General features: G+C 59.3%; 2 protein-coding genes across 3 annotated transcripts in view; both read left to right on the top strand.

Annotated features, from left to right (window-relative positions):
* The first annotated feature begins 6 nt into the window (after positions 1-6).
* CLCN7 (chloride channel, voltage-sensitive 7) lies at positions 7-21,278 on the top strand. 2 transcript variants are annotated; one of them, XM_010578386.1, is made up of 25 exons: positions 7-137; positions 7,753-7,824; positions 9,065-9,136; positions 9,335-9,400; positions 9,986-10,118; positions 10,465-10,574; positions 11,353-11,433; positions 11,872-11,934; positions 12,495-12,578; positions 12,742-12,835; positions 13,261-13,325; positions 13,801-13,917; positions 14,264-14,318; positions 14,876-14,936; positions 15,746-15,884; positions 16,145-16,238; positions 17,580-17,749; positions 18,094-18,145; positions 18,451-18,578; positions 18,758-18,843; positions 19,143-19,275; positions 19,409-19,468; positions 19,806-19,982; positions 20,090-20,170; positions 20,298-21,278. In XM_010578386.1, exons 1-25 carry the CDS (start codon positions 9-11, stop codon positions 20,382-20,384), a joined length of 2,409 nt encoding a protein of 802 aa, XP_010576688.1. In that variant the 5' UTR covers positions 7-8; the 3' UTR covers positions 20,385-21,278. The 2 variants fall into 2 exon arrangements, with proteins under 2 accessions (XP_010576688.1, XP_010576689.1); XM_010578387.1 differs by lacking the exon at positions 7-137 and adding an exon at positions 3,442-3,498.
* The window catches only part of LOC104838580 (putative RNA-binding protein Luc7-like 1), a 47,025-nt gene continuing 40,817 nt past the window's right edge, over positions 20,099-26,306 (top strand). The window contains exon 1 of the mRNA XM_010578385.1: positions 20,099-20,170. The gene's annotated coding sequence lies outside the window, so the exon portion shown is untranslated. The remainder of the gene's footprint in view (positions 20,171-26,306) is intronic.

The raw sequence follows: 26,306 nt of genomic DNA on the forward strand, positions 1-26,306 counted from the left end.
CCCCCCGCATGGCCAACGTCGCCAAGAAGGTGTCCTGGTCCGGTCGCGACCGCGACGACGATGACGACGAGCGCGTGGGCGAGACCACCCCGCTACTCAACGGCACCGGTCCTGGGGCGGCGGCCGGCACCCGGCAGGTGGGTACCGGCGCACCGGGGTGGGAGGGGGGATCTGCCCCCTCCTGGGCCTCCCTGCGCCGAGAGGCCGCCGGAGGGGGACTGGGGCCGGCGGTTGGGGTCGTGTCCACGTCCCCGTCCCCCTCCCTTGTAGCGTTTAACCGTGTTCGTTGCCCCGGGGCTGGGTGGCAGCTGCCGGCAGGGAGCCGCGGGGTGCCGGGGCTCTGCTCCCTGAGCAGCCCCGGGGGGAGATTGGGGCTCCTCCGCGCTCCCCCAAGCCGGGGAAAGCAGAACCTGGCAGGGCCCGGTGTGGGGAGAAGCCGGGAGGGAGCCACGGGCCCTCGGGTCACTCGTGGGGGAACAACTGAGCATGGGGACTGACTCACTGCCCAGCTCCCGCTGTGCAGCGGGGCAGTCCCGCCAAGGCCGGCTTCCATCACGAGGTGCTGGCACACGACGATGTCGGTGCCCCGCCAGGACCCCGCCGCAGCTCCACGGGGCCAGCTCCTGCTTGCTCCTCAGCTGTCCCTGCCAGCAGGACCTCGTGCTGAGCAGGGGCCTGCTCCTGCCTGCTGGGGCTGCCCTCTTTCTTCCTACTAAAAACATTGTTCTGTGAGAGAGTCCCTTGCCTGGCAGGCTGCTGCTGCCCAAGCCAAACACACCGACCTCTAATGCTGGCTTGGTGGTGGACATCATGCAGTACAGATGGAACTACGCTGGCAAAAAGCAAGTCCAGGGTGGGCTGTGTTACAAACACAGGGAGGCCAATTCCTTCTTGCAAATTAATCTTGGGTAATTAACTGAAGAGAAACTTCTCTCCAGTGTACCCTGAGGCTGTTACTTGGGCAGTCTGCCTAGCAGTCTCTCCTCCACATGCAGTGCAGTTAACTGAAGTATGCCGTGGCTCTGGCCAAGGCACTCGGTGCCTGTTACAGAGCGAAGCTGTGGCTGGGCAGGCCGTGCCAGGCAAGGGTCATGGTCTGGGCGGGATGTCACTCTGGGTCCACGGGGCACTTCTGTGCCAGCACCAGGTGAGAGAGGGGGTGCCTCTGGGTGATGTCCTTGAATTTCCTTTGAAGAGTTTGCTGGGAGACTTGAGCTTAGACAGGGAGGAGCGGTGCCAGCCTTTGGCAGCTGTTAGCAGGGATGTCTCACTGAGCATGATTCTATGCTGCCCTGCTCCTGGGCAAGTCAGAACAGCAGGCTAATTAGAGGGAAATGCAGGCTTTGTTAGGCTGGAAGTGCCTAGCGTGGTGCTGCGGGAGTGGGGCATAGTGGCTGGAAGAAGTTGCCTGCGCCATTGCAGCTGTTCTGGTGTAAAAAATAAAAATAATCTTCCCAGCTGGTACAACAGGACCCTGTGTATTTACAGCACGGGTTGTCTTTAAAGACCATGTGGTGAATTCTGCAGGTCTGAAGGGTGTTAAAATAGGGATTAACCAGATCTCGTGGCTGCAGGTCAGTTAGGAAAGGGTGTTCCTGGTGGCTTGGAAGAAATGCCTGAGCCACCCTGAGCAGTGGCAGTTGGTGGTGGAGACCTGGCACTGCCAATCTGATTTATTGTCACTGTGCCCCTTCACAGCACAGACAGCTCGGGCCCTGGCTGGTGACAAGGTGCTACGTGGTGTTTTCCTTAGCAAAGGAGGAGACCGAGTACCTTGCTGGAGCTCTGAACCCACAGCTGCCCAGACCACGGGTACCCCTGCCAGTGGCACCAACCTGGCAGTGGTGGCTGGGTTGTCACGGTAGTGCTGGGGTTGCCTTTCGGTGTAGGGTAGCTGCTTCTCTCCCTCAGACAGTCCTTTGACCTAGATGCTGTATAGTCGTATTGATTGAGGTGGGAAGGCAGGACAGCTTTGGCAGAGAAACAGAGAGACTGGAGCTGCTTAGCTCACAAGAGACTTAAACTTGGGTTGTGGTAATACAATAAAAATGTCCCCAGCGGAGCTTCTTTCCTTTCTCAGATGCTTGTTCAATGGAAATGATCTTAAAGTGACAAAAGGAAACACAGGTCTGTAGTTCTCCAACCAACTGCTGCAAGAGACTGAGATTGAGCGCTTCTGGGTGAGAGGTGAGGAGGGGCTGGATAAACATGCCTGTGACCATAGAGGGGATGCTACAGGGCTGTGCCTGAGGTCTTCTCTGGTTTTGGGGCCAGCTGAGCACTGCTCTGGAGCTGACTGAGCATTTGTCCTCTCACCAGGACTTTCTAGTGCCTCGAGTATATCAAGAAGCGAGAGGCTGCCTGTGTGTCTGACCATCACGCCTGCCATGGGCTGCCCCTTTCCCACATTCTTGAGCCATGCATGTTGGTTCTCAGGCTGAAAAGTGGGTGGACAATTTTAGTAAGAGACTGGATTTCCATCATTAGGCATTTTTGGAAAGAGAACACTTTTCCTTTGCTACCCATCGAAGATATGCTCTGTGTTTGTGCTAAAATGCCTTGACTTTGGGATTGGTATAATTCTCCTGCTCCAGAGGGTGCCTGGAACAGTGGGTGTGGGCAGGTGGTCACCTAAATGTGGACCAGGCTGGCTGCAGCTGCTGAGTGGCTCATCCTTCTTAACCCCTGTGTGTTTGTTCTGCATCTCTAGATGTTGTTGGTCTTGGTTTTTTTTACTTTAAGTAGCAGGGTGCAAAATGCAGCCTTTGTGGCTGGCTGGCAATGCCGGAGGGCTGCCGCACTTGCTGCAATCGGAAAATCTTGGTGGGGGAGGGAGAAAAAGAGAAGTCCCCTGGGTGAGCCCCGATTCCTGACAGATGGGCTGCAGGTTGCGTGTCTGCTGGGTGCTGGCAGAGAGGCTGCCTGTCCCCTGCCTGCCTGCTGCGAGGAGCCTGGAGCTGGCCTCCCTGGAAAGCCACTGCCCTCGGGTGGTGGCAGGAACTTCCCCAAGGAGAGGGGTTTTAGCAAGTCCAGTCCCTTCTGCTGGATGGGGACTGCAGCAGTGCTTTAACCTTGTGCTGCTCCTCTGCAGAGGGCCCACATGGGACAAAGTGCCCGGAGAAAGGCAGGTGGGCCAGGACAATAACGGCGTCTCCTGGGGCAAGGAGCAACTGTGCCCTGGAGTGGCAGTGGAAGCCTGGAAGCAAAATCGTAGCTGAGTGGTGACACTACAGGGAGAGTCTGGACGCTTTCTCCCACCTTATGGGCCTGGAGGTGAGGAGCCTTGTTGTCTCCTGGTGTGGTGCATTTCAGGGATGATGGCTGTGTTGGTTTGAAGCCCATTACAGCTTTGCGTGTGTGTCAGAGGAGGGGGATTTCAAAAGCCCTGCAGCTCATCTCCCCCGTACGCTGCCATAGCTGGTGACAGGGCTTTCCCTGCCAGTGAACTACCCGGTGATGCAGCCTTGCAGCCTGAAGCCATTCTTCCCACCCAAGCAGGTACCGGGGGCTCCGTCACAGAGCCAAGAGGGCCCTGGGGGCTGGGAATCCTCTTCCTTCCCTCCCACTGCTTCTGCAATACTGCTGTGGGCTCCTGATGTGGTCTGCGCCGTGCTTTATCTCATTGATAACAGAAAACCACGTGCTTCCAGTTCGTTAGTGAGCAGCAGGATGGTGATAAGGGGCAGTGTATGGGGGGTGTCTTCATGCCAGGTGGTGGTCGCTGGGGGTGAGTGATGTCCTGCAGGGAGTGGCTTTTCTGGCTCATCTCTGTGGAAATGGGCTGTGGAGCAGTCAGACGCTCCCTATTTACAGTTCTTCAGAGCAACATTTGGAAGGCACTGCTAGGTCACCATGCACACAGTGTGGGTTGGTTCTGTGGCATTTTAGCCTTGACTGAAGTCGTTTTGCTGTTCACAAACAGGGATTGCTCTTTGACTGCTCTGCTTGGAGGTAAAACACTGCTGTGGCATCAGGTATAGCAGTGTGGCTTCTTGTCACCTTTGCCAAATGAGGACACTGGCAGCAGTGCTGCTGTCTCCCACCCCGACCTGCAATGCTCCAGGCTTGTGCTGGTATCTGCATTCAGCTGCCACTGCCCGACCTTGGAGATGATCCTTCTGGGGCATGAGTAGAAGACAGTGGCTGAGATCTGCCAGATTTTTTTCGTGTTGAGATTGATCCTGAATTTGCTCTCGCCTGCTCAGAGCAGTGCTGGTGTGGGTGGCAGTGTGATGAAGGGGGAAGGGGCCTCAGGAGGTGTCTAGCCCAGCTCTCTGATAAGAGCGGATTCCTTAGACCAGTTCACTCAGGTCCATGTCTGGTGGAGATTTGGGTATTCCCAAGGACAGAGACTCTGCACCCTCTCTGGCTCCAGGTTCAGTGTGTTGCCACCCTCGGGGTGAACATTTGTCTCTGATATCTAAGCAGAAGTTCCCTTGCTGCAGCTTTGTCTGCTGCTTATTGTCCCATCAGTGCGAAGCTTCAAGGAAAGTCTGGCTCCGTCTTCTATATAACCTCTTGTTAGGTGTCCAGAGATGGCAAGAGGATCTCTCTGAGAAGCACCAGCTTTCCTTGTACACCTTACCCATGTGCTCCAGACCCTGACTGTCTTGCTGGACTTGCTCCTGTGTCTCCATGCCTTTCTTGTCCCAGGAAGCCCAAACTGGATGCCAAATCCCAGGTGTGCTATTGCATGTGCCAGGCAGAGGCATGGCATCTCTTTCCTGGACCTCTTGGCTGTGGTCTTGCACCACCCAGGAGGTGGTCAACCACCTCCACTGCAGGTTTGTGCCACTGACTCCTCTTCAACTTGTTCACCAGCTTGCTGCGAGACTTTTTCAGCAAAGCTGCTTTCTAACCACTGGGGCACATCCATCCGAGGTGCAGGGCTTTGTATTTGCCTCTGCTAAACTTTGGGGGCTTCCCTACAGCCTGGTGAGGTCCCTCTAAGAGCAGCCCTGCCTGCCAGCATACCAGTTGCCCTGCTGACAAAGATGTTAAGCAGTTTTGGTCCAGATCAAGGCTCCAGGCATCTCTTTGCAGAGCTCAAAATGGGTGAGGAATTAGCTTTACCACTCAAATGGGGCAGGTGCTGAGGTGCCATTGCTGTTCATGTGCTGCAGTTGGAGGCAGGCTCAGCTGGCCCAAGAGCCTCTCCTGGGACAGGAGAGCTGTTAACTCATCTGCGTCCTCTCGGTTTTGGCAACAGTGCATGTTGTTATGTGGAGATAATCGTACCACGGTCACACCAACATCATATGTACCCGAGATCAGCAGCTGTATTGGCCTGAGTTTGAAAAACAACCAAAGGAGGGTAGTGCTCTCTGTGTGCTCAGTGAATCTTTGAGCTGTGCACAACCTTCTGTCTTGGCTCCTGGCTTCCTGAATCCCCCTTGTCACTCTTGTAAAAGTTGGGCACTGGTGGAAATAGCTTTTTTCCTGTCCTCCTGGCATGTGATCCCTGTGCCAGGTGAGACAGGAGCCAGCCCTCCGCTTGCAGAGCGGCTCAGCCCATCTGGATGCCAGAGGGATGCCAGGACTTAGGGGGAGGAGGTATGGGGCATATTAAAAACATGCTGTTTGTCTTAACAAAGTTCAGCTTCAGGTTCAACTGCAATTCCTTTCCTTTCATTTGTGCTTGGGTTCTGCTGCTGCCTAATCCGTTGGGATTGGAACTGCCATGCCCTAGCCACTTGCTCCATAGGGAAGGGGTGTCTGGGGGGTGTCACCAGTTCAGCCACGTTTGGTCTTTCTGCAGACCCCCATGGCTAGCAGAAGGAGAATTTCCCCAAAGGACTGGTCCTGTCTGAGGTCTTGGTGCCTGAGGTCTGAGCCCATGTCTGAGCAGGCGACAATGGCATGAGTGACCGTTTCCATCTCGTTGCCTTGATCTTGCCCTGGATGTGTGGCATCTAATGGGAGCCTTAAATCTTTGTGCTTCATGAAGCCAGCTGGAGGTTGGTTCACTTGCAAGGTCTCAGCTTTGTCTTTCCCAGGGCAAAGACCATGTCCTTCCCCCCTCCCCAGGATGGTGGGGGCTGAGCAGGGACCTCTGCCTGCCGCCAGAGCAGCTGGGCATCAGTGGGCACTGAAACGGGCAGTTCCTGCCTCCAGCTTGTGACTCAGCGTAAGTTCCCATCCATGTCCCCCCAGGGAGGTGACAGCTTTGGGTGTGCCCAGTTCGTAGGAGCCTGCAGTGGTCTGCTCTGACTGTCAGGAGAAGGGTTCACCTGGAGCCATCACGGACCAGAACCAAAGCCCAGGCTGCTTTCACCAAACCAGTGTCCAAAAACAGCTGCATGGAGCATTTTGTGCTCAGCCCTTCCTGTGAGCTCAGGCTGCTGGGGACAAAAGGGGGCCGAAGAGGGTTTGAGAAGCTGGGGCGAAACCTGCCTGCAGGTCAGGGAGTGAATGAGAACATGGAGCAGACGGAGAAATGGGAAAATAGGTCAGGCTGCAAACACAAAGGGATATATTCTTTGTCTGCAGTGACGTGTGTGGCTCCCGGCCGCTCTGGCCTGCACGTTCCAGACTGGATCGGTGGGGATTAAAGCAGCAGGGGCTCGATCTCAGATCTGCCAGCTTGCCAGCAGAGAGAGACCGACGTGCCAGGGCCCTGCTGTTGCTTGCCATCCCTCTTTTATTCTCCAGTCCTTTAGCCTGGCAGCTGGGGAGGGATGAGGCTCTGGAGGGGAAGATCTTAATGTTGAGAAATGATGTTTGGGCTGTGCTTAGTGACAGTGCTGCTCGCGTCCCTGTGTTTCACAATGGCAGAGGGGTGACAGCAGCTTGCCTGGTTGTGCCGCATCCCCTCACGGCACTGCCCAGCTGGAGGCTGGCTCGGCTGCAGCCCAAGCCCTTGCCTGCATTGGCCAGGCGATGAGAGGTGCCCCAGATAGTCCAAAAAACTCTCATGTTATGCAATTGCGCTGCCAGTAACAAGCCCGAGTGGTCACCAGCGAAAGGAGAACCTGCTCCCTAGAGGGAGATGCAAATGCTCCTTCCCAGCATCGCAGTGGGGCCGGCTCGGAGAGGCGCCGGTGACCCTGAGGCTGCGTGCCCCGCTTCCTCTTGTGTGTGCTGGCTGGCAGCCAGCCCAGCCATCGCTCCGGTCCTGGCTGCTCGGAGGGAGACAAACACGCTGACATGCTCATCTCCCTGGCTGGGAACTGCTCCCGTGGAGCAGATGGCAGAGCCAAACGTGCCCTTGGCCATCCCTTATTGCTGGCTGGGCGTGCGAGCTGGGGGGATGGCCCCGGCATGTCTTGGTGTGCTTGTGACTGTGGAGATGGCGCTTTCTGTTTGGGGGGTCTGTCCCTCCCCAGCTCCAAGGGAGCGTGGAATGTGCTACTCAGCATGGGTTTGCTGGTTGCGTGGCTGCTGCATTGGGGTACTGCACTTGTTGGCCAGAGGCTGTTGGTGACTCTCACCAGCTCTTGGGGCTGCTGGCTGCCAGTCCTGAAGGAGCCACTGCTGGCTGGCACCTTTCCTGGGTGAGCCAGCTCTGCCAGCTAACAGGTTAGAGTGGCTTGCCCAAACCCTGGCAGACTGCTGCTGCTTCGAGCTCCCTCTGGGGTGGTGGGTCCCACCTCCTCAGTGTGTCCTCCGAGAGCAGTCCTCTGTGGGTGCTGCACTTTGGGGGGCTTGGGCTGTGGGCAGGCAGAGCATAAGCACCCGCGTGCTTGCTTCTGCCTTCTGCCAAGGCTTGCAGTGCATTCAGGAACTGACCCCATTTTCCCCTTCTCTCCTCAGCTCACTCCTTCCTCCTTCCTGCGCATCGGGCAGCTGAGCAATGTGGACCTCAACGAGGATGTCCGTGAGCTGGTGAGTGGCACAGAAAGAGGCCCACCATTACCGAGACCCCTTCCCTTCTTCCACTAACAGCACTAACGGCTGTTTTTGTTCCCCCCACTCACATCCTGCTTGTCCCACGAGGGCTCCAGTGCTTCCTGCTGGGCTGGGTGACCTTTGCGGCATGGACTGCCTGCTGCTCTGCCTCGACTGTCGCTGCTTCCCCTTAGTCGCAGCACTGGCCCAAGGACATCGCGGTCCCCTGCACCTCTCTGGGCGGCAGCACCAGCCCGCCGGCACAGAGACCTTCCTCCCGTGGGAGCAAATGCACAAGCGGGTGGGGTGGGAAGGGATTTCTTCCTTGTTGCCATGAGAGCTCCTTCAAGCTGCTTCTCTTGCCTGCTGCCCAGCTCGGCGTGAAGGCAGGGGAGGGGACAAGCAGTGTCACAGCAGCTCGGGGGGGAACATCTCAGCCCTGGGGACAGGGCTGGTGGCAGAGGGGGCATCTTGCAAAAACTCTCAGGTTTCAAGTTATTCCCCCCCACCCCCAAAAAGTTTTTCTTTCCCAGATGCTTCTGCCTCAGCTCCAGAGCTGTAGGAAGAGCAAACGAGAAGACAACTTTTGCTAAATATTTCCTGTGGAATTCTTAAATGGGAAGGAATATCTCTTAATCCGGCGCCTCAGAGGACAAGCTGGGCCTGCTTTGGCAGGCTGTAACGTGGGGCTGGTGAAGGGTGTGGGGTGCTGCTGCCCCGGGAGCCCCTCCAGCATCCTTGGTAAATGCCCTAATTTGGAGCTGGGAACAGCTTGCACGGTCAAAGGCATTTGGGAAACAGAATTTGGTTTCTGCCCAAAAACGTGAGCCTGCTTGAAATAGCTCCTTGCTTTTGGCCGAAGGAATTTCCTGCCGAGATGAAAGGTTGCCCTCAGCCGGAGCACGAAGCCACTTGGAGGCAACGCTGGATCAACATGGCAGCGTGGTACCCAGCTGGGCAAACCCCCCATCTGCTCATGGGGAAATGTCCTGCCCGGAGGTGGAGAGGCAGTGGGTGAGAGTGCTCACCCAACCGCCTGTTCCAGCTGCCTTAAATCCCATACATCCACCAACTGGTGGAAAATCATTGCAAATCCCAGCCTGCCAGGCAGCTTGCACTCTGCAGTCCTCACTGCCTCTCCTGAGTGTAAAAACTAGTGTTAAACCAGCAGTTATACAGCAGAGGGGAGGGTTGGACTTGGGCCTGGCCATCGTAACTCATGCATCACGTCCTGCAGGAGACGGAGCTCCCTCGGCAGCATCCCAATGAGATCCCCCACAACGAGAAGCTCCTGTCGCTCAAGTATGAGGTAAGTGCCCATCTCCCCCGGTCTCGGCTCTGCTCCCTGGGGTGCAGCAGGTAAGGTACATGGGGCAAGGACTCGTGGCTGCCCAGCTAGGGGGGTTTCAATGGGGAAGGAGCGAGATTGAGGGAGCCAAATGATACAGGGGTGTGGAATCTCTTCCCCTCTGCTAGATGGTAACAACATCTCCCTTTCCTGAACTAGAGCTTGGACTATGACAACAGTGAAAACCAGCTGTTCCTGGAGGAGGAGAGGAGAATAAACCACACAGTGAGTCTTGCTGTGACCTGGCTGCCCACTGTCCCCACAGCCAGGATGGCCCAGGGAAGCTGTTCCCCCTGCCTGGCTGCTGGGGGGCTTCTCTGTGATGGGAGAGGTTGTGCTTAAAGCAGCGCTTGAGCTGGGGTGGGTTTATGGGCACTGACCAGCTTGTGAAAAGCTGTAAAACCTCAGGAGCAAGGACCCAGCATAGGATGGTTTGAATGGGAGCTAGCCTGGGTATGCATGGTGGCATTGCTGGGCAGCACAGGGCAGGTCCCTGAGCAGAGGGCCTTCTGGAACCATGTGAAGCATCTGCCCTGGGGGCTTTGGGAGTCAGTGCCACAGCAAGAAGCCCAACAGGAAGGGCCTGACGGAGGCAGGCAAGCTGGAAAAGGACATCTGCTGTTAGGGATCCCACACAGGGGCTTTGCAATCCTGGGTCAGCCAGAATCGGTTTTCCCTGGGCAGCTCTCCTCGGAGCTGCCCAGGCTTAGGGCTGTGTTGGGGAAGGTGGCCAGGTGGGTTTGAGTCCCCTCAGTGCTGGCAGGGGCTGGGCTGGGTGGCAGCAGGGTCTGATGGCTGTCTGCCCCTCAGGCTTTTCGGACGGTGGAGATAAAGCGCTGGGTCATCTGTGCCATGATCGGCATCCTTACCGGCCTCGTCGCCTGCTTTATTGATATCGTGGTGGAGAACCTGGCTGGGCTGAAATACCGGGTGGTGAAGGGCAGTATCCTCCCATGGAGCTGTGGCCACCAGCCAGCTGGGAGCTGTGGGATCTCTGCTCTTGGTAGCCATGGGAGGGGTGCTGGGGGAGACGGCAGCGCTTCCTTGCCTGGGTTTGTTGGCAAGACCCTGCTGCCCAAGGTGCTGCCAAGTGCCTGGCTGCTCTGTGGGGCTGAGCTGTGGCTGGGCACTGCTGTAACGGAGGAGGCTCCTTGCAGCAGCCCAGGCTGCCCTAAGAGCACAGGATCTGCTGCGCTGCCATAGCTGAAGAAGCATTTTATCAACACATTATCATGGTGGGAGGGATGGTACCCAACCAATACTTGCCTTTCCTTGAGCTGCTTCCCCAGACATTGACAAGTTCACAGAGAAAGGGGGCCTGTCTTTCTCCCTGTTGCTCTGGGCCACCCTGAATGCCAGCGTGGTGATGGTGGGGTCCGTGATTGTTGCTTTCATAGAGGTAAGTGTTTGGAACTGGTCTGGGTTGGGGTATCCCTGTACCTCCTGCCCTGGCTCTTTACATGGTTGGAAGCAGGATCGTGTCTCCAGAAAACATGCAAATTTGTGTAATAGCAAATATACTTCTGCCAAATTGGCTCTTGGTAGCCCCAGTTCCTCGGCATTGGCTCCAGCTGTGCTGTCGAGTTTCTCTGGGTTCGTCAGACTGACGAGACGTGCCAGCCTTCGCTGGCAGCCGCAGCCTGGGGCAGAGGGTGTGCTCCAGCCTTGGGCACAGGCGCAGCTCTCGCAAGCCTTGGCCCTGGCCTGGCCTCTCCACGTTGGGGCTACATGAGTGCCAGCAGAGAGCAGGCTGATTGGATGCCTCGGGGACATGGTCTGGGGGACAAGCCAGAGACTGGGGCCGGTTATGGCTGGGAGGGGGCGATGGCTCCCTATGGGCCACTCTGAGTCAGCAGTGTCTTCCCTGTGGCTTTACACTTGCTCTCCCTGGCCATCAAGTGTGAGCCTTCTGCAGCAATGGGCCTCTTGCCATGGCGTGGTGGTGGGAACACCCTAGTGTCCTCCCAGAACCCAGTCTCACTGCCATATTTGCCCTTAGAGGCAGTGGGTGCCTCCCTCAAGCCCACCTCCAGAGCATGTAGATAGGCTTTGGCCTCATCTCTGAGCTTACCCAAGGGTGTGCTTGGTGTGCCCTGTGCTGAGAGACAGGGGTAAGGTGGCCAGCGTGTCCCCATCCTGTACATGGCAGCCACTCATGTTCTCCCTGCTCCCTGCAGCCCGTCGCAGCTGGCAGTGGCATTCCCCAGATCAAATGCTATCTCAACGGCGTGAAGATCCCGCACGTTGTCCGCCTCAAGGTAGGAAGCAGGAGGTGGTGGGATGCATGTCTTCTGCCTGTGATGGGGCCCCCTCCACTGGGCTGGCCCCGGGCGTGTTGTGTCCTGATGGGGTGGTCCCTGCCTGCGCTGCGGCAGAGGAGGAGCTGGTACGAGCTCCTGACCACCCTGCTGCCCTGCCCAGCTCCGTAGCTGTTCCCCCTGGTGTCAGGCAGTTAAATGTCCTGCCCTGGGATCGGCAGCTGGCACTGGGAAGAGCAGCCTTAAGTAATTTTTTGCTCTGGCCAAGAAGCAAGTTGGCCGACCCCATTGCCACAACGGAGGGCTGAGAATCACAAGTTCACCAGGGTCACTGGCTCCTGCCCCTGCGGCTGGCTGGGTCCGTGTCCCCCATGGCTGTTGCAGTCATGATCCTTGTGCCACCCACGTGATGTGCTGTGCTTGTCGTCTGTTTTGCAGACCCTGGTAATCAAAGTCTGCGGAGTCATCCTCTCGGTGGTCGGCGGCCTGGCCGTTGGGAAGGTGATGTGCACAAAGCGCTCCCTGGCATGATGCTAGCATGTTGTTACCCACTGCTCGCACATGTGCCGCAGCCTGTCACCAGCCCTGTGCTGCAGAGACTTCCCAGTTTTATTCCCCAGTGTGCTGGCCAAGGTGACTATGGCATGGCCAGGTTTGGGGAGCCCCCAGGGTGTGTGGTGCCACCGAGCCAGCCTGTGTGTGGCTCAGCTGAGGGCATGAGAGCAGCAGCCTACATCCATCGGTGGTTGTCCCTGCAAATGTCAGATGGGGGAGACCTGGGTGCCCCATTGGGACCTTTCTAGCTTGCTGGGATTGAAGGCAGGCAAGGGAAGCCCCTGTCTCCTCGGCTGGAGATTGCGCTGTTGGGAAGAGGAGGTGGCCACAGGAGCCACTTGCTAGAACGAGGGTTTAAGGGGGTAAAATGGCAAGGTCTGCTTCCCAGAGGAAAATCCTCCTGGCCAGCTTCTTCAGGGCTGCAACCTGGTGTGCGACATTCAACCATCCCTGACTGTCCCTGGGGTTCTTCCTTCTCTGATCTGACTCTGCTCTCCTGCCTGTAGGAAGGACCCATGATTCACTCTGGAGCGGTGATTGCTGCTGGGATCTCCCAGGGAAGATCCACATCTTTAAAGCGAGACTTCAAGGTTGGTGCTGAGGGGCTGAACTGCAGGTGACCCTCCTGTGCCCAAACCGGGCTGTTCCTCAGGGTCACGCTGGTGACTTGGGGTCATATATGGCATACCCTGTGTTTCCCCTAAACTCACGCCTGTGGCCAGCCCTAAACCTGCTTTCGCTTTGGTGTTTCAGATCTTTGAGTACTTCCGCAGAGACACGGAAAAGAGGGACTTTGTCTCAGCTGGAGCTGCTGCTGGTGTCTCGGCTGCGTTTGGTGCCCCTGTAGGTATGTATCTTAGCTTTCTGATGCTGAGTGGTATACCTGCACGTGGACCTCATTAGGAGGTTGCTCCCACTTGCATGCACACAGCTGCCAGGATCTGCTTAGGGGACTGCAGGAGCCCTCCTGCAAAGTGCCCAGCCCAGCTCCAAGCTGTCCTGCCATGCCACGCAGGTCTTGGGAAGACAAGAGGGGGGTCATCTGTCTCTGATCCCAAATGTTGCCTCCCTGCAATGGAGGAGGGCAGTCACTGTGACCAGTACATCACTGATGGCTTGGTGGGCTTGCTGGTGCCTTCGCTGGAGCCTGTGAGGTCTGGGGCAGTGTGGGGCATGTGGGCTGTGATGAATTTGGGTGCCTCAGCTGGTGCTGTGAGCCAAGGGTCTGTGGCACGTGCCCCTTGTGAAGGTGTTTGTGCCTTGCATTTGCAGGGGGTGTCCTCTTCAGCTTGGAGGAAGGAGCTTCCTTCTGGAACCAGTTCCTGACATGGAGAATCGTAAGTGCTGGAAAGCAAGAGCAGTAAACTGAGGGCTGCCAGTTCTGGTGTGATGCATTGCCTTTTCCCAATGCCCCGCAGCCCCAGGCCTCCTGCCATCCCTGCCCCAGCTGGGCAGCCATGTGTAACACATCCCAGGGAACAGTATCTCAGCTCCCCTTCTGTGCCCTGGTCATCAGGGGCTGAATTTGGACCTGGTTGAGTAACATCTTGCTGCCAACTACTTTCTAAGGGAGCAGCCTTGGGCTGTGCTCCTGGGCAACGGAAAGGCGAAAGGAGGAGCAAGCCCCTGGTTGGTGTAAGCTGTCCAGAGTGCTGCCACAGGGAATGTGGCTTCTTGTCCCCACCATACCATGGGTACCAAGCCCTACCCAAGGGCCTAGGAGGGGGCGGTTCGAGGTAGTGCAGGGGGCAAATGTTAAGGGAGCAGGGCTGGAGGCATCTGGCAGTGACTCTGGGCTGCATCTCCTTCCAGTTCTTTGCCTCCATGATCTCTACGTTCACTCTCAACTCTGTCCTGAGTGTTTACCATGGCAATGCTTGGGATCTCTCCAGCCCTGGGCTCATCAACTTTGGCAGGTTTGATAATGAGGTATGGCACAGATATTCCCCATGTAGGGCTCTGTTTGGGGTGGTTAGAAGCAACCCATGGCAGCTTGGGGTCACCAGTCTGTCTTAAAACATCACCCAGGGGCTGAGGCAGGCTCTGCCCTAGCAGGCTGTGGGGTCTGGCCAGATCCCAGCTCCACCAATCCCAGCAGAAAGCTTTTCTGCAGCCATTGCTGGGTCTGGGGGCTGCAGGGTGTCCAGAGGAGACTTTGTGGCAGCTCTGGGAGCCGCTCGCCAGCACAGGCTTGTGCTGTCCCAGCAGACAGTGACCAGCTGCAGGGCTGCAGATGGGCCAGGAGATCTGAAACCCGTTTCTTTCTTGCTTGCAGAAAATGGGATACACGATCCAGGAAATTCCTATCTTCATCTTTATGGGAGTGGTTGGTAAGAGAGTGCTGCTATTTCAATTTGATCAGTCTGAATAATTTCCTCTGTTCTGTCTGGGTCTAAAAAGCTTTGGGATCCAGTTTCCTGGGGAGAATGTGAAATCCATTAAACTCTGGAGCAGAGGCTGTGGGGCTTACACGGGGATGAGAGCTGGATCCTGGCCCAACCCTTACCTTTGTAGCAAAGGCGAGCCCCTTTGCAGTACATGGATTAAAGTCATGGAGTGGGGTCAGTGCATGGCAGTCACGGGCAGCCCCTTGCTTTCAAATGAGCTGCTCTTATCCCTGCGGAGTTGGCCGGTCCCTTGTTTCCCGAGTGCCAGGGCTGTGACACTGGCCCCTGGCCACCCTGCTGCTGGTGCTTGGCTCCTCTTGGTGTCAGGTCCTAGCTGTCTCTGCAGGGACAGTGTCCACATGTCCCAGGACTGCTGGTCATGCTGGATGGGTTGTTGATGTCTCCCTGTGATTCACAGGTTCCTTGTGTCCTGGGCAGCCATAGGACAGCCTGGGATCTTCATGCTGAGCTTTTCATTCACACCTTTTTTGCATTCACAGGCGGGATCCTCGGGGCCCTGTTCAATGCCCTCAACTACTGGTTAACGATGTTCCGGATCAGGTAAGAGCTCATGGGTAACTAAGGGGATTGGCATGAGTTGGCTGGCACATTCTGCACTCCCTCAGAGCACCATGCCCAGCCAGCGCAAGGCTGTAATCTCACACTTAACGTGAGCAACAGCAGCCCCTGGAAGCTGGGACGCAAAGATGCCACGTGCCTCTCGCTGCCTGCAGTCAAGGCTGTGACCCACAGCATCCTACCGTTGCTCTGACCCTGCTAAGTATTTCCCTTCAGTGACTTGAGGGCCCAAAGGAGTGCAAACACTGCACAGACCTGACTGTTATGTGCTTCTGAGAGTAACAAGAGAATGGAAGGAGCTGCTAAAGCCATCCGAGCCCGGTCTGGCACAGATAATACTTGTCACCAGCTTTTCAAACACCAGGACCAGCCTTGTGGCCTCAGGGAGGGGTGACCTATGGAGGTGGGGCGGTGAAGGGCCTGCAGCAGCTTCCAGGGAGTCACTCCTCTTGGGCCTTCACAGGCCGCAGCTTTCTGGGCTTGGTTCTGCCCTGTCCCCCCAGCCAGGTCACGCCAACCTTTGCACGGGAGCTGTGCCCGGCCCCATGTAGGGGAGGCAGGAAGGTCTGCTGGAGCTGGCTGGGCAAAGCTGCTCTCGCTGCTGGCCTCCTGCCCCAGGTAACCATGACAGCTTTGCCAGAGGACAGAGTGCAGGACAGCCTGGCAGGGTCTGGGAAGGGAGCAGAGGCAGCCAGCCTGTCTGTATGCCTGATGTGATGCGCCAAGCCAGGCTGTGGGTGATCCTGCTTGCACCCCTGGGTGACACCCTCGCTCCTCTGCTCCCTTTACAGGTACATCCACCGGCCCTGCCTCCAGGTGGTTGAGGCCATGCTGGTGGCAGCAGTGACAGCGACTGTGGGGTTCGTCATGATTTACTGCTCGAGAGACTGCCAGCCCATCCAGGGGAGCACGGTGGCGTATCCCCTGCAGGTAAGTGGGGGGCACCCTGAGCCTGGGCAGAGGCTGAGGGCTGAGCAGGGAGATGAGGCCCTGCTGGGTTTTGTGGCACTGGACCTCCCAGTCAATGCCCTCCACTGTGGGCAGAGCTGGAGACCCAAGCGCAGTGTTGGTGTGCTTGCTGCCCAGAGCTGCTGCCTCGCTGACACATGTTCCCCTGAGCCTGGCAGCCTTCCCTGCTGCAGCGCAGCCCAGATCTGCCACTTCTGACCCTCTCTTCTCTTCCTCCTCAGCTTTTCTGTGCTGATGGAGAGTACAACTCCATGGCCACTGCCTTCTTCAACACACCTGAGAAGAGCGTCGTCAACCTCTTCCATGACCCTCCAGGTCTGTGCACCCGGCGAGCGGGTCCTTGAACATGAGCAGACCAGGGCTGGGCTTGTGTGAGGTGGCCAGCCTGTTCCATGGCTGCTTGTGGGATGAGGCAGGGGATGATCAGCACGGCCCCCTGAGGGCACAATGGGATCCAGCAAAGCACCCCGCCTGCTCCTTTCCTGTGGTGGTGGAAGGAGGAGGGATGGATACTGCGCCTGGTGGCACCTACGAGCTTGGCCAAGGGCTGTGGTCTTGGGAGCCTGTGGACAAGGACCTGGTTTTGTTTGTGCATGTTTGCAAGCTGTTGCTTGTGAGTTGTGTGGGAGCATGTATGACCCTTGCTGGCTGTCTGAAGTCTGTCCTGGAAATGTCCCTGGCTGTTTTCTTAATTAGCAGGGCCTATTGCCCCAGAATGACTTTACCTTCTGGGCAAGTTGTGGAGGTGGATCTTGGGGTTTGGATTTGCTTGAGAAATGCAATGTGGCTCCCAGGTTCCCGCTCCCGTTTCCCTTGGTCCTAGTATAAGATCAGTGTGCCCTCTGCCTGCTGGTCTGAGTTTCATGCTCAGCTCCATGTGGGCAGGGAGCAGACAGCTCCAAATTTCTAGACAGTCAGCCCAGACAGTGCAGCTTGGCCACCTGAAGCCAAGTGATGATCGTCCTGTGTCTCAGGGCTGCTCCCTGCAGTGCTGGGTCCTCCCTGGCTCAGGGCTTCAGTCCATTGACCTCTCTGTGAAGGAGAGGTTGCAAAGTACTCTTTTAAACTAGACTGAGCTGCTCAGCAGTCCTAAAATAGCAGTAGGCTGAGTCCTGGGGACAGCAGGGTCTTGCTGTGATGGTACAGCCTGTGCCGTGGGGCAGCTTGGGACTGGCCAGAGCAGCCGTGGGAGCTGCGGGACAGGAGGGGGTTTGCAGGACCTACTCTGCTGAGTTGATCCCAAAGCTGGCAGTAGGACCCTTGCCAGCTCACCTCTGTCCTCCTGACCTTGTCCTCCAGTACTGGTGGTCCCTCAGGGCTTTGAAGTTCGTCATGCTGCCTCATGGGAGGCTGGGAACCACAGGGCTGGCAGGGGATGGGTCATCATGGTCGCGAGATGGAGGAAAGGCGCGTGCTGGACTCAGTGGGATGGGAGGGCTTGGGATAGCACTGGCTGGCTGGTGGAACCCTTGAGGGGACAGAATCAACCTAAAGAGCTGGTTTGAAAGGCTTGTGCTGCCAGGGCAGAAGGTGCACCTGATGAGAGGGGCTTTCACGCTGGGGCAGCTGCTTTCTGTTCTCCCATGGCTGCAGCCCATGGCAGTGTCCTCTGGGCTGCGGGACCAGCATTGACTCTACATTCTCTCTCCACCTCAGGTTCCTACAACCCCATGACACTGGGCATGTTCACCCTGATGTATTTCTTCCTGGCCTGCTGGACCTATGGCCTCACGGTGTCCGCAGGGGTTTTCATCCCCTCTCTGCTGATCGGCGCTGCCTGGGGGAGGCTCTTCGGCATCTCCCTGTCATACCTGACCAAAGGCTCAGTGAGTCCTCGGTGGGAAGGGGTGTTGGGCAGTGGGAGCCATGGCACTCAGCCCTCCTCCTCCCTTGCCACTGGGCAGGTGGCATGTGCAGGCAATGTGCATGAAGCTGGCTAAGAGCTTGGCACAGCAGTCTGGAGAGGGTTGGCTCCTCACTTGATGCCTTCCTGAGCTGGGTCTGGACTTTCCTGTGTCCCAACAGAGCCCTGCCAGCAGCTGGGCTGTGCAGCAGCCTCAGGCACTCTCCCCCACTTTGGAGGGGGGGTTGGGGGCCAGGGCACTAATCACTATCTCTGGATGCCCTGGAGACAGCAGCTAACTCGGCTCCTTCTCTCTCCTGTGCTCAGATCTGGGCTGACCCTGGGAAGTACGCCCTGATGGGAGCTGCCGCACAGCTGGGTGAGTTCCCCATGGTGCTGTCTTGGCCACCACCTGCTCATATTGGGGTGAAGGTAGCATGGAGAAAAGCAATCCCTGCTTCCCTGGTGCAGCTTCTTCCCCAGCTGAAGCTCAGCCTGGCTGTCGGCTTCCTAATGACCCTGCCAAGCAGAGGCAGCACTGGGGCACTAGTGAGGGCTGGACTCATCCAGGGCAGTCCTGGATCACTATGCAGAGACTCAGGGGCCTCAGGTGTTTTGCTGTCTCCTCACCCTGCATTTCCCTGCCCTCCTAAACCCCCAAACCCCTTGGGTGTCTCTTTGCAGGTGGGATAGTGCGGATGACACTGAGTCTCACAGTCATCATGATGGAGGCAACAGGGAATGTCACCTATGGCTTCCCTATCATGCTCGTGCTGATGACAGCAAAGATTGTGGGAGACTACTTTGTGGAGGTGAGGGCTGGTGTGCCCATCAGGACATAGCGAGAGCCTGTGGGTCAGCGTTGGTGATGCTGGGGAGCCATAGGGGGGCCAGGACAAGTGTGTGCTCCCTCTCAGAGGTGAGCTGCTGCCTGGCTGTACCTCCTCAGCGTTTCACCAGGCTTCTCCTGATGGCTTGCCTCTCATTGCAGGGGCTCTATGACATGCACATTCAGCTGCAGAGCGTGCCCTTCCTGCATTGGGAAGCCCCAGTGACGTCCCACTCCCTCACAGCCAGGTAGGTGGGCTGGGGGATGCTTGTGACTCCCAGGGTGGCAGCTTTTCGACCACACTGTTGGCCTGAGCTGGAAATGGAGGTGGTGACAAAATTTGGTCCTGGGAGCCTGCTATCCCATGGTACCACCAGCCCAGCTCCTTCCCCAGCAGGGAACATGGCCTGCAGTGGATTTCCTCCCCATGTCCCTGGCAGGTTTTGGGGACAGCGGAGGCATCAGGGCTGCAGAGGCATGTGTATTGGGGGGGATATTTGGGGCATGCTGCTGTGGGGCTGTGTTTCACACCGAGCCTTCCTTGCAGGGAGGTCATGAGCACTCCTGTCACCTGCCTGCGGAGGATTGAGCGAGTGGGCACGGTTGTGGACATCCTCAGTGACACCTCCTCCAACCACAATGGCTTCCCAGTGGTGGAGAGCAACCCTGATGCCACGCAGGTGGGCTGGGTGCTGCTTGCAAGGGGATACAGCTGGGGGTTGGCCATGCAAGGACTGGCTATGATGTGGGACCCTTACCCTTGCCTTCCCCCCTCATTCCCAGCCCCATCTCATGCACAGTGCTCTGTTACAGGTTGCAGGACTGCGGGGTTTGATCCTGCGTTCCCAGCTCATCGTCCTGCTGAAGCACAAGGTGGGTGATGCTGTGTGGAGGCTATTTGGGCTGTGTCTGAGCCCCAGTGCCCTTGTCCCACTGCTGCCTCAGGCCCCTTGCTCCCTGCCTTGCTTGGGTGGAGCTGGCAGAGAGGTCCCTGTCATCTCTCTCAGCTCATCCAAGGAGACGGTAGGGGCTGCTGTGCCGTGCTGGGGTTACCCCAGCATCATCCTGCACCCCACTGGGCTCACAGACCCTGAGTAAATGGGAAACAGGCTGTTCTTCTGCAGGTGGTTCTTCTGCCCCTGTGCATTGCCCTGGCCCTGGTGCCTGTCGGTGCTGCAGGACAGTCCCCAACAGTCTCTTTCCTCCCAAGGTTTTTGTGGAAAGGGCCAACCTGAGCCTGGTGCAGCGGCGGCTGAAGCTGAAGGATTTTCGGGACGCCTACCCCCGCTTCCCCCCCATCCAGTCCATCCATGTCTCTCAGGATGAGCGCGAGTGCATGATTGACCTCAGCGAGTTCATGAACCCCTCACCCTACACTGTGCCTCAGGTAATGGCCAGGGACCCCTCCACACCCCAGCATCCCAGGTGTCATGGGTGGTTGATGGGTGCTGGCTGGGGATGCCGCAGCCCACGCAGCCCCACTCTACCTTGCAGGAGGCATCTCTGCCACGGGTGTTCAAGCTCTTCCGAGCCCTGGGACTGCGGCACCTGGTGGTTGTGGACAATCGCAACGAGGTGAGTCCCTGCTCACCATGTGCGGGCAGCCTAGGCTCCTCGGGGCTGGGGGGGGGACAGGACACGCTGCCCTTGTCCCCAGGCTCTGTATGCCAGTGTGGGCTGTACCCTGTGCCTTTCCTGGCAGGTGGTGGGCATGGTCACCCGCAAGGACCTTGCCAGGTACCGGCTGGGGAAGGAAGGCCTGGAGGAGCTCTCGCTGGCACAGACGTGACGTGGGGTGGCGTTGCCCAGCAGAGATGCACCCTGGCCCCTTGGAGCTGGGGACACCCTTTTGCAGAGGTGGGGAGAAGACTGGGCCAGTCTGTGCAGGCATCATGGTGCCTGGAGCACCGGCATGGCCGTGCTGACCTGGCTCTCCTGTCCATCACTGCCTTCTCATGTCTACTGCCTCCTTCTCACCCCTTCTTCTGCTTGCCCGAGGGATCAAAAAGTACCCTTGGTTCTGTTAGCTCCTGGCATAGGCTCTGCCTGAGGGTTGGGTGAAGGCTGGAGTGGGCCAGGGGAGCAGAAGTGTCTGGCTGAGCTGGGCACAGTCCTCTGCTATGGTACGTGGCCTCTATCGCCTTATGCCCCCAGCCTGAACTGCTCAGGACCTAGCCCTGCCCTGGCCCCTGTGGCAGGGCCTGTGTGGGGAGCAGAGGGGGGACATGGTGGGGCTCCCTCCTGCTCTCAGGGCCCCGTCCCCCCTGCCCTGTGCTCCTGCTGGCTGGGTTGGGCTGAGCCCTGGGGCAGGCGGTTGCATCTCTGCACCTCTGGCTGGAGGAGGGGGCTGTGCCCTGCGCGGCTGTGCAATAAAAGGGCTCCCATGGTTCAGCAGCTGCCGCCTCTTGCTCTTTCTTAGCTCCTCCGTTGGCCACTCTGACCCCAACCTGCCTGTGGGGGGACACCCGTGGGGTTTGGAGCAGGGGTGGGGAGGGGAGAGCTGCCTGCTCTGGGGCAGTGTTGGTCCTGCAGCCTGTGTCCCTAGCGTGTGCCCCTCTGCTGCTCTTGCCCTCCTCCCACCATTGCTGCTGCCTCTCCCCTCTACCGACGCTGGGGTCCAGAGTGACGCCGGGTGTGTTTCTGCACTTGCTGCAGCTTGTTCTGGCCCTTTCCAGCAGCCTGGGCCCTGGATCTGGGCAGGGCCAGGGAGCAGAACCTGCACTCCTCTGGGTGATGAGGAGGGCTCCAGCCCTGGCACCTCAGCTCCCCCATCTCCCACCATCCTTGCTCCTCACCTTGGCGTTGTTCCTTGCCCTGGCTTGGGGCTGCCCCCTCCTCCCTCGGGCACGGGCAACCTGGTGTCTGGAGCGACTTTTGTTTGCGGGATACTGTGCTGAAATAAAGCCTGTTTGTACTTTTATTGTGGTGCTGCCTGTCTCTTCTTCCCCTGGTGCTGCTGCCCAAACTCAGGGCCGTGTCTGTCGGTGTCCCCCCAGGGCTGAGCCAAGCCCTGTTGCCACTGCTGGTGCTGGGAGGGCACAAGCTGGGGGGCTGTATGGGGGGATGCAAGGGCCCCCCTTCCTCGGCCCTCTGGCAGGGCTGGAGTGCTGAAGGCGAGGGGCGGCTGCCCCTTCCCGGGTGCTTTTCCTTTTCAAGGCCGACAAAGAGCTACCACAAAGCAGAGAATGCCTCAGCTGGGCCTTGGTAACAAGCCAGGTCTGGTGGGGGGGGCTGTGGGGAAGGGCCAGCTGCCCTGGCACCGCGGGATGGCCCTGCTCTCCTGTGTGGGTCTGGTTCCCTGGTACTGCCATGGGGCAGGGGAGCCGTGGGGTGCAGTGGGTCCCCAAGGCAGTGATGGGTCCCTGCTGGATGCTGGCAGCCGGGTGCTTTATGAGGCCCCGCGTTGCCCTTTGCCCCAGCATGGCCGAGATAAGGAGATGGGATCCACTGACTTGGGCCGCAGAGTAAACACGGGCTGCTGGCTCCTGCCGGCACCACGCTTCCCTCCTCTTCCTGCTGCCGGGGCAGCCGGCGGCCCCGAGGGCCAGGCCGAGCAGTGGCCCTTTGTCACTGGCAGCAGGGACACCACGGTGCTGGGTAGCAAAGGACACCGCATGCGCTGGTGCCTGGCGGGAGTCATTTATTCACTCGTCCCATCGCCAGCTCTGACCTGGCAGCTCCAGGTGCCCTGGCGCTGGCACCAGGGCCACTGGGTTTATCATTAACCGAGTGGCACGTGGCGGGGCTGGAGGCCCCTGGGGCCATGGTGGGGTCACAGCCCAACGAAGGGCTCAGCCTCCAGCTCTGGGCGGCCAGGCTCGGGCGGCAGCTCCCGCCCAGCACCCGGCAGCTCCGGTGCCGGCTCCACCGTCCAGTTGGCCAGGAGGTCGCTGAAGTCGGGGGTGCCGGCGTGGAGGAGGCTGGCAGGGCTGGGGACCGGCTCCCTCCAGAAGGAGGGTGGCAGCTTCCTCCGGTGCATGGGGGTGATGTGGCCATATTTCCTCTCCAGCCGCTGCGTCTTGCTGCCAGCTGCCCGGGGCGGCAGGCACCGGTGCACGCCATACTCGAAGAGCTCGGCCAGCGGCCCCAGCCTGTGCACGGCCCCAGGGCCGCCCTGCGGTGCCACGGTCTCAGGCTGGGCCTCAGCGTGCCGGGGCGAGCTGCAGTCCTCAGACACGCTGCGGCTGCCGGTGGCCTCCTCCTGGCCCCGCCGCCCGAAGTACCGCTGGATGTCGCAGCTGATGAGCTCCGAAAACTTGAGGAGCCGCAGGGTGGTCTCAGCAGCGCTGGGGACGGCCAGCTCCGGCCTCATGCTCTCCTCTGCAGCCTCCTCTTCCTCCTCCTCCTCCTCCTCCTCCTCCTCCTCAGAGAGGTCGGGGAAGTCGGGCTCGGGGCGCGGGGGCAGCAGCAGGCTGTGTGGGAAGGGCGAGGGCAACCGCAGCTCGGCCAGGGACTGGATGACGCCTGCAGCCATGTCAGCGTGCAGGGGCACCCCAGGGCCTGGACTCACCCTGTGGGCAGGGACAGTGGGGTGAGGGTGGCATGCACCCCGGCACCCTCCCTGACCCACCACCCTGCAGTGGCACTTGGCCCTGAGGTGGCAGGTGGACTGTGGCATGCCACGCTGTGGCCAAGGTGGGGCAGCAGGGACATCCCCCATAAGCCATGGGGCAGTGGGGATGTCCTCACCAAGCCATGGGACGCAGGGCAGTGGAGACGCTCCCTCTGAGTCATGGGACATGGGGCAGCAGGGACATCCCCACCAAGCCCTGGGACATCGGGCAGCAGGAATGTCCTCACCAAGCCATGGGACATGGGGCAGCGTGGATGTCCGCCCAAATCCATGGGATGTGGGACATTGGGAACGTCCCCAAGTCACAGCATGTGGGGCAGCAGGGACGTCCTCACTGATCCATGGGACATGGGGCAGCAGGGGTGTCCCCACCAAGTCATGGGATGTAGCCCTGATCCCCCTGAGCCATGAGCCGTGGGGCAGCAGGGATGTCCCCCAGAGCTGTGGGGCAGTGGGATGTTCCCCTTCACCCTGGGGCTGTGCATGGAGGTGAATGGGGCTCAGCACCCACCCTGCCACCATGGGCTCAGTACCCTGCCACTCTGGGCTGAGCCGTCCCTGCCACCCTGGGCTGAGCACCTGGGATGCTGAGCCCCATGCCCTGCCCACACAATGGCCCCGTCGTTTTCCCTGCGACGGGGCAAACCCAGTCACCTCCTCGCACCACCCCGGTGGGCTCCAGCCATGGCTGGGTCTTGCTGACCTGGATGAGGCCCCTCTGTGGATAGTGATACCTGTGCCCTGGGGTCCCCAGCAGTGCCTTGCTCCACACCATCCCTGCCCACATGCTTGGGACTGCCATTGCCCCAGCCCTGGCCCTGAGAGGGTCTTGGGACAAGGGACAAATCCTGGGGGACAAGCCCTGCTCCTGCCATGCCAAGCACGGTGCTGGGCCCTGCATCCAGCCGGAGACAGCATCGTTGCCATCTCTGGGGTCACCATGCGTCTTTCTTTGTGCCTTCCCCACCGTGGGACCCCTGGTCCGGCCTCCCTGGGGCAGGCGGTGGGGGGCTTAGCCTCCTGAGGCACCATGCACCTCCGGGCTGTGGGGAAAAGGGAGCGGGGCCACCCCAGCAACAAAGCCAGCCTGCCCCGCTACCACCCTCAGACAGAGAAAAGACCCGGTGCAGGGAGGCATCACCCAGGGCCGCGGCTCGGCACTCACCTTGGTGCTGCCACCCGGCCATGCATAGGCTCCCGCGGCGCTCCCCCTTCCCGTCCCTCCACCTGGGCCTGAAGTATTTATAGCGGAGCAGTGAGCTGACGGCTGGCAAATATTTGGTAGCTGTATTGTAATAGTAGACTCAGTAAACAGAGCTGGGGTTTGCTTTAGCACCCAGCAACGGGAGAGCGGCGTGGGGAGGGATGTGGGGACGGAAGGCAGGGCTCACCTTAATGGTTCACTAGCCAGGGGATTTTCAAGTGTTGTTCCTGTAAATTCACCTATTAAATCGGCAGCCCCAGCTGCCAAACTGCCCGCACACTTGTGCCGAGGGCTCTTATCTCCCTGCTGATTGGAGGCGAAATCAAGCTTTGTCAAATAGGCGTAAAATTAAATTTCATGCTATTTTGACTCCTGGAGTAGGGATCTTCTGAAGAACATACTGTGTTATCGAGCGATGCCTCTGCAAACAGGCGCTGCTGCCGTGGCTGCAGAGGGCAAAGCCTCTCTGTGGGGGTCCTGCAGCGCTGGCCCCCTGCACAGCAGAGCGGGGCCAGGTGTTGTGCAGCCCCCATGTGGGTCCAACCCCCCATCTCCATCCTCGTCCCCCTCCCCGAGGTGGATGCGGGGCTCTCTGACCAGCCCCAGGATGGGGTTTGGAACGTTTTAAGGTGGCAGGACACAACTCCGATGGCACAGCCGTTGGGAGAGGCACTTCAGGGTGCTGTGCTCCCCGGGGAGTGGTGGGGCTGGGTGCCCAGGGCCAGTGGCTCTTGCCAGGCAGCGCCTGTGGATGCAGAGATGGGGATATGCCGTGTGGACAGCAGCTGGGCCAGCCCCACGGTAGGGACAGCACCTAGGACGGCAGCATTGTCACCACGGATGGGGCACTGGGGTGCCCCGTGTCTCCATATGGCCTGCAGCTGTGCTGGCCCACGCAGCGTGTGGTGGCCTGAGGACAGTGATGCTGGTGAGTAGCTTGGGTCCCGAGGCAGCTGTGGCCAGAGGTGCAATTTCTGTTTTGGCAGGGGGACGTGCCAGTTGGGTCGTCTGGGGCAGCAGAGAGCACAGCCAGAGGACACAGACAGCTGGGGGACTGGAGGTGGCTGGCGGACACCGGATGGCCAGGGGATGCAGGACAGCCTGCCTGTGACAGCTGGAGGGCACAGGGTGGCGGGGGCCTGACACAGCGCCCGAACCCCATCACCGCCTGTGCTGGGGAGGCTGAGGGGGTGGGACACTGGCCATTGGGGTTGGGGACAGCCAGAGCCCTGCTCCAGAGCTGCCCTGTCCCCCTGCCCTTGGGGTGACCGCAGCTCTTGGTCTGCTCCCCCGGAGCCCTCCCTGCACCCTGGGCTGAGCTGTCCCCAGGTGCTGAGGTGGGATCCCCAGCCCCTGCCATAGGGCAGCACTGGTGAGGACAGCGCCAGCCTGGGCATGGCTGTCACCCACCCGTCTCCCCGGGCCAGCAGCCCTGGGCACCCTGTGGGGGCAGAGGTGGGCACCGGCACCGGCACCAGCTCTGCAGTGCTCCCTCTCCCCTCTCCAAACACTCACACCAGCAACGCCAGGGCGGGAGCAGCAGCCATCCCGCCCGGGCACCGCTGGGCAAACAGGGCGGGTGGGAGCTGATAAGCCACGGGCACCCTTCGGTCTGCTCCCTGACGTCACCCGCCGTTGCCCGCCCGCCCGGCACAGCTTGGCACGGCACAGCTTGGCATGGCTTGATGCTGCTGGGCATGGCTTGGCATGGCTTGATGTGGTTCAGCATGGCCTGGCACAGGCTGGCATGGTTTGGTGCTGCTTGGCATGGCCTGGCATGGCCTGGCACAGCTTGATGTGGTTCAGCATGGCCTGGCACGGTTTGGTGCTGCTTGGCATGGCCTGGCACAGGCTGGCATGGTTTGGCGCTGCTTGGCATGGCCTGGCACAACTTGATGTGGTTCAGCATGGCCTGGCACGGGTTTGCCCGGGTT

This window comes from Haliaeetus leucocephalus, unplaced genomic scaffold (genome assembly GCF_000737465.1).
Source record: "Haliaeetus leucocephalus isolate CR32 unplaced genomic scaffold, Haliaeetus_leucocephalus-4.0 Scaffold636, whole genome shotgun sequence".
Taxonomy (NCBI): domain Eukaryota; kingdom Metazoa; phylum Chordata; class Aves; order Accipitriformes; family Accipitridae; genus Haliaeetus; species Haliaeetus leucocephalus.

Excerpts from the sequence above, each read along its gene's own strand:
- CLCN7 (XM_010578386.1), top strand. The coding sequence starts at position 9 with ATGGCCAACGTCGCCAAGAAGGTGTCCTGGTCCGGTCGCGACCGCGAC. Across the intron at positions 17,750-18,093 it reads CATACCTGACCAAAGGCTCA|ATCTGGGCTGACCCTGGGAA; the intron begins GTGAGTCCTCGG and ends TCCTGTGCTCAG. Across the intron at positions 18,844-19,142 it reads TCCCACTCCCTCACAGCCAG|GGAGGTCATGAGCACTCCTG; the intron begins GTAGGTGGGCTG and ends CCTTCCTTGCAG.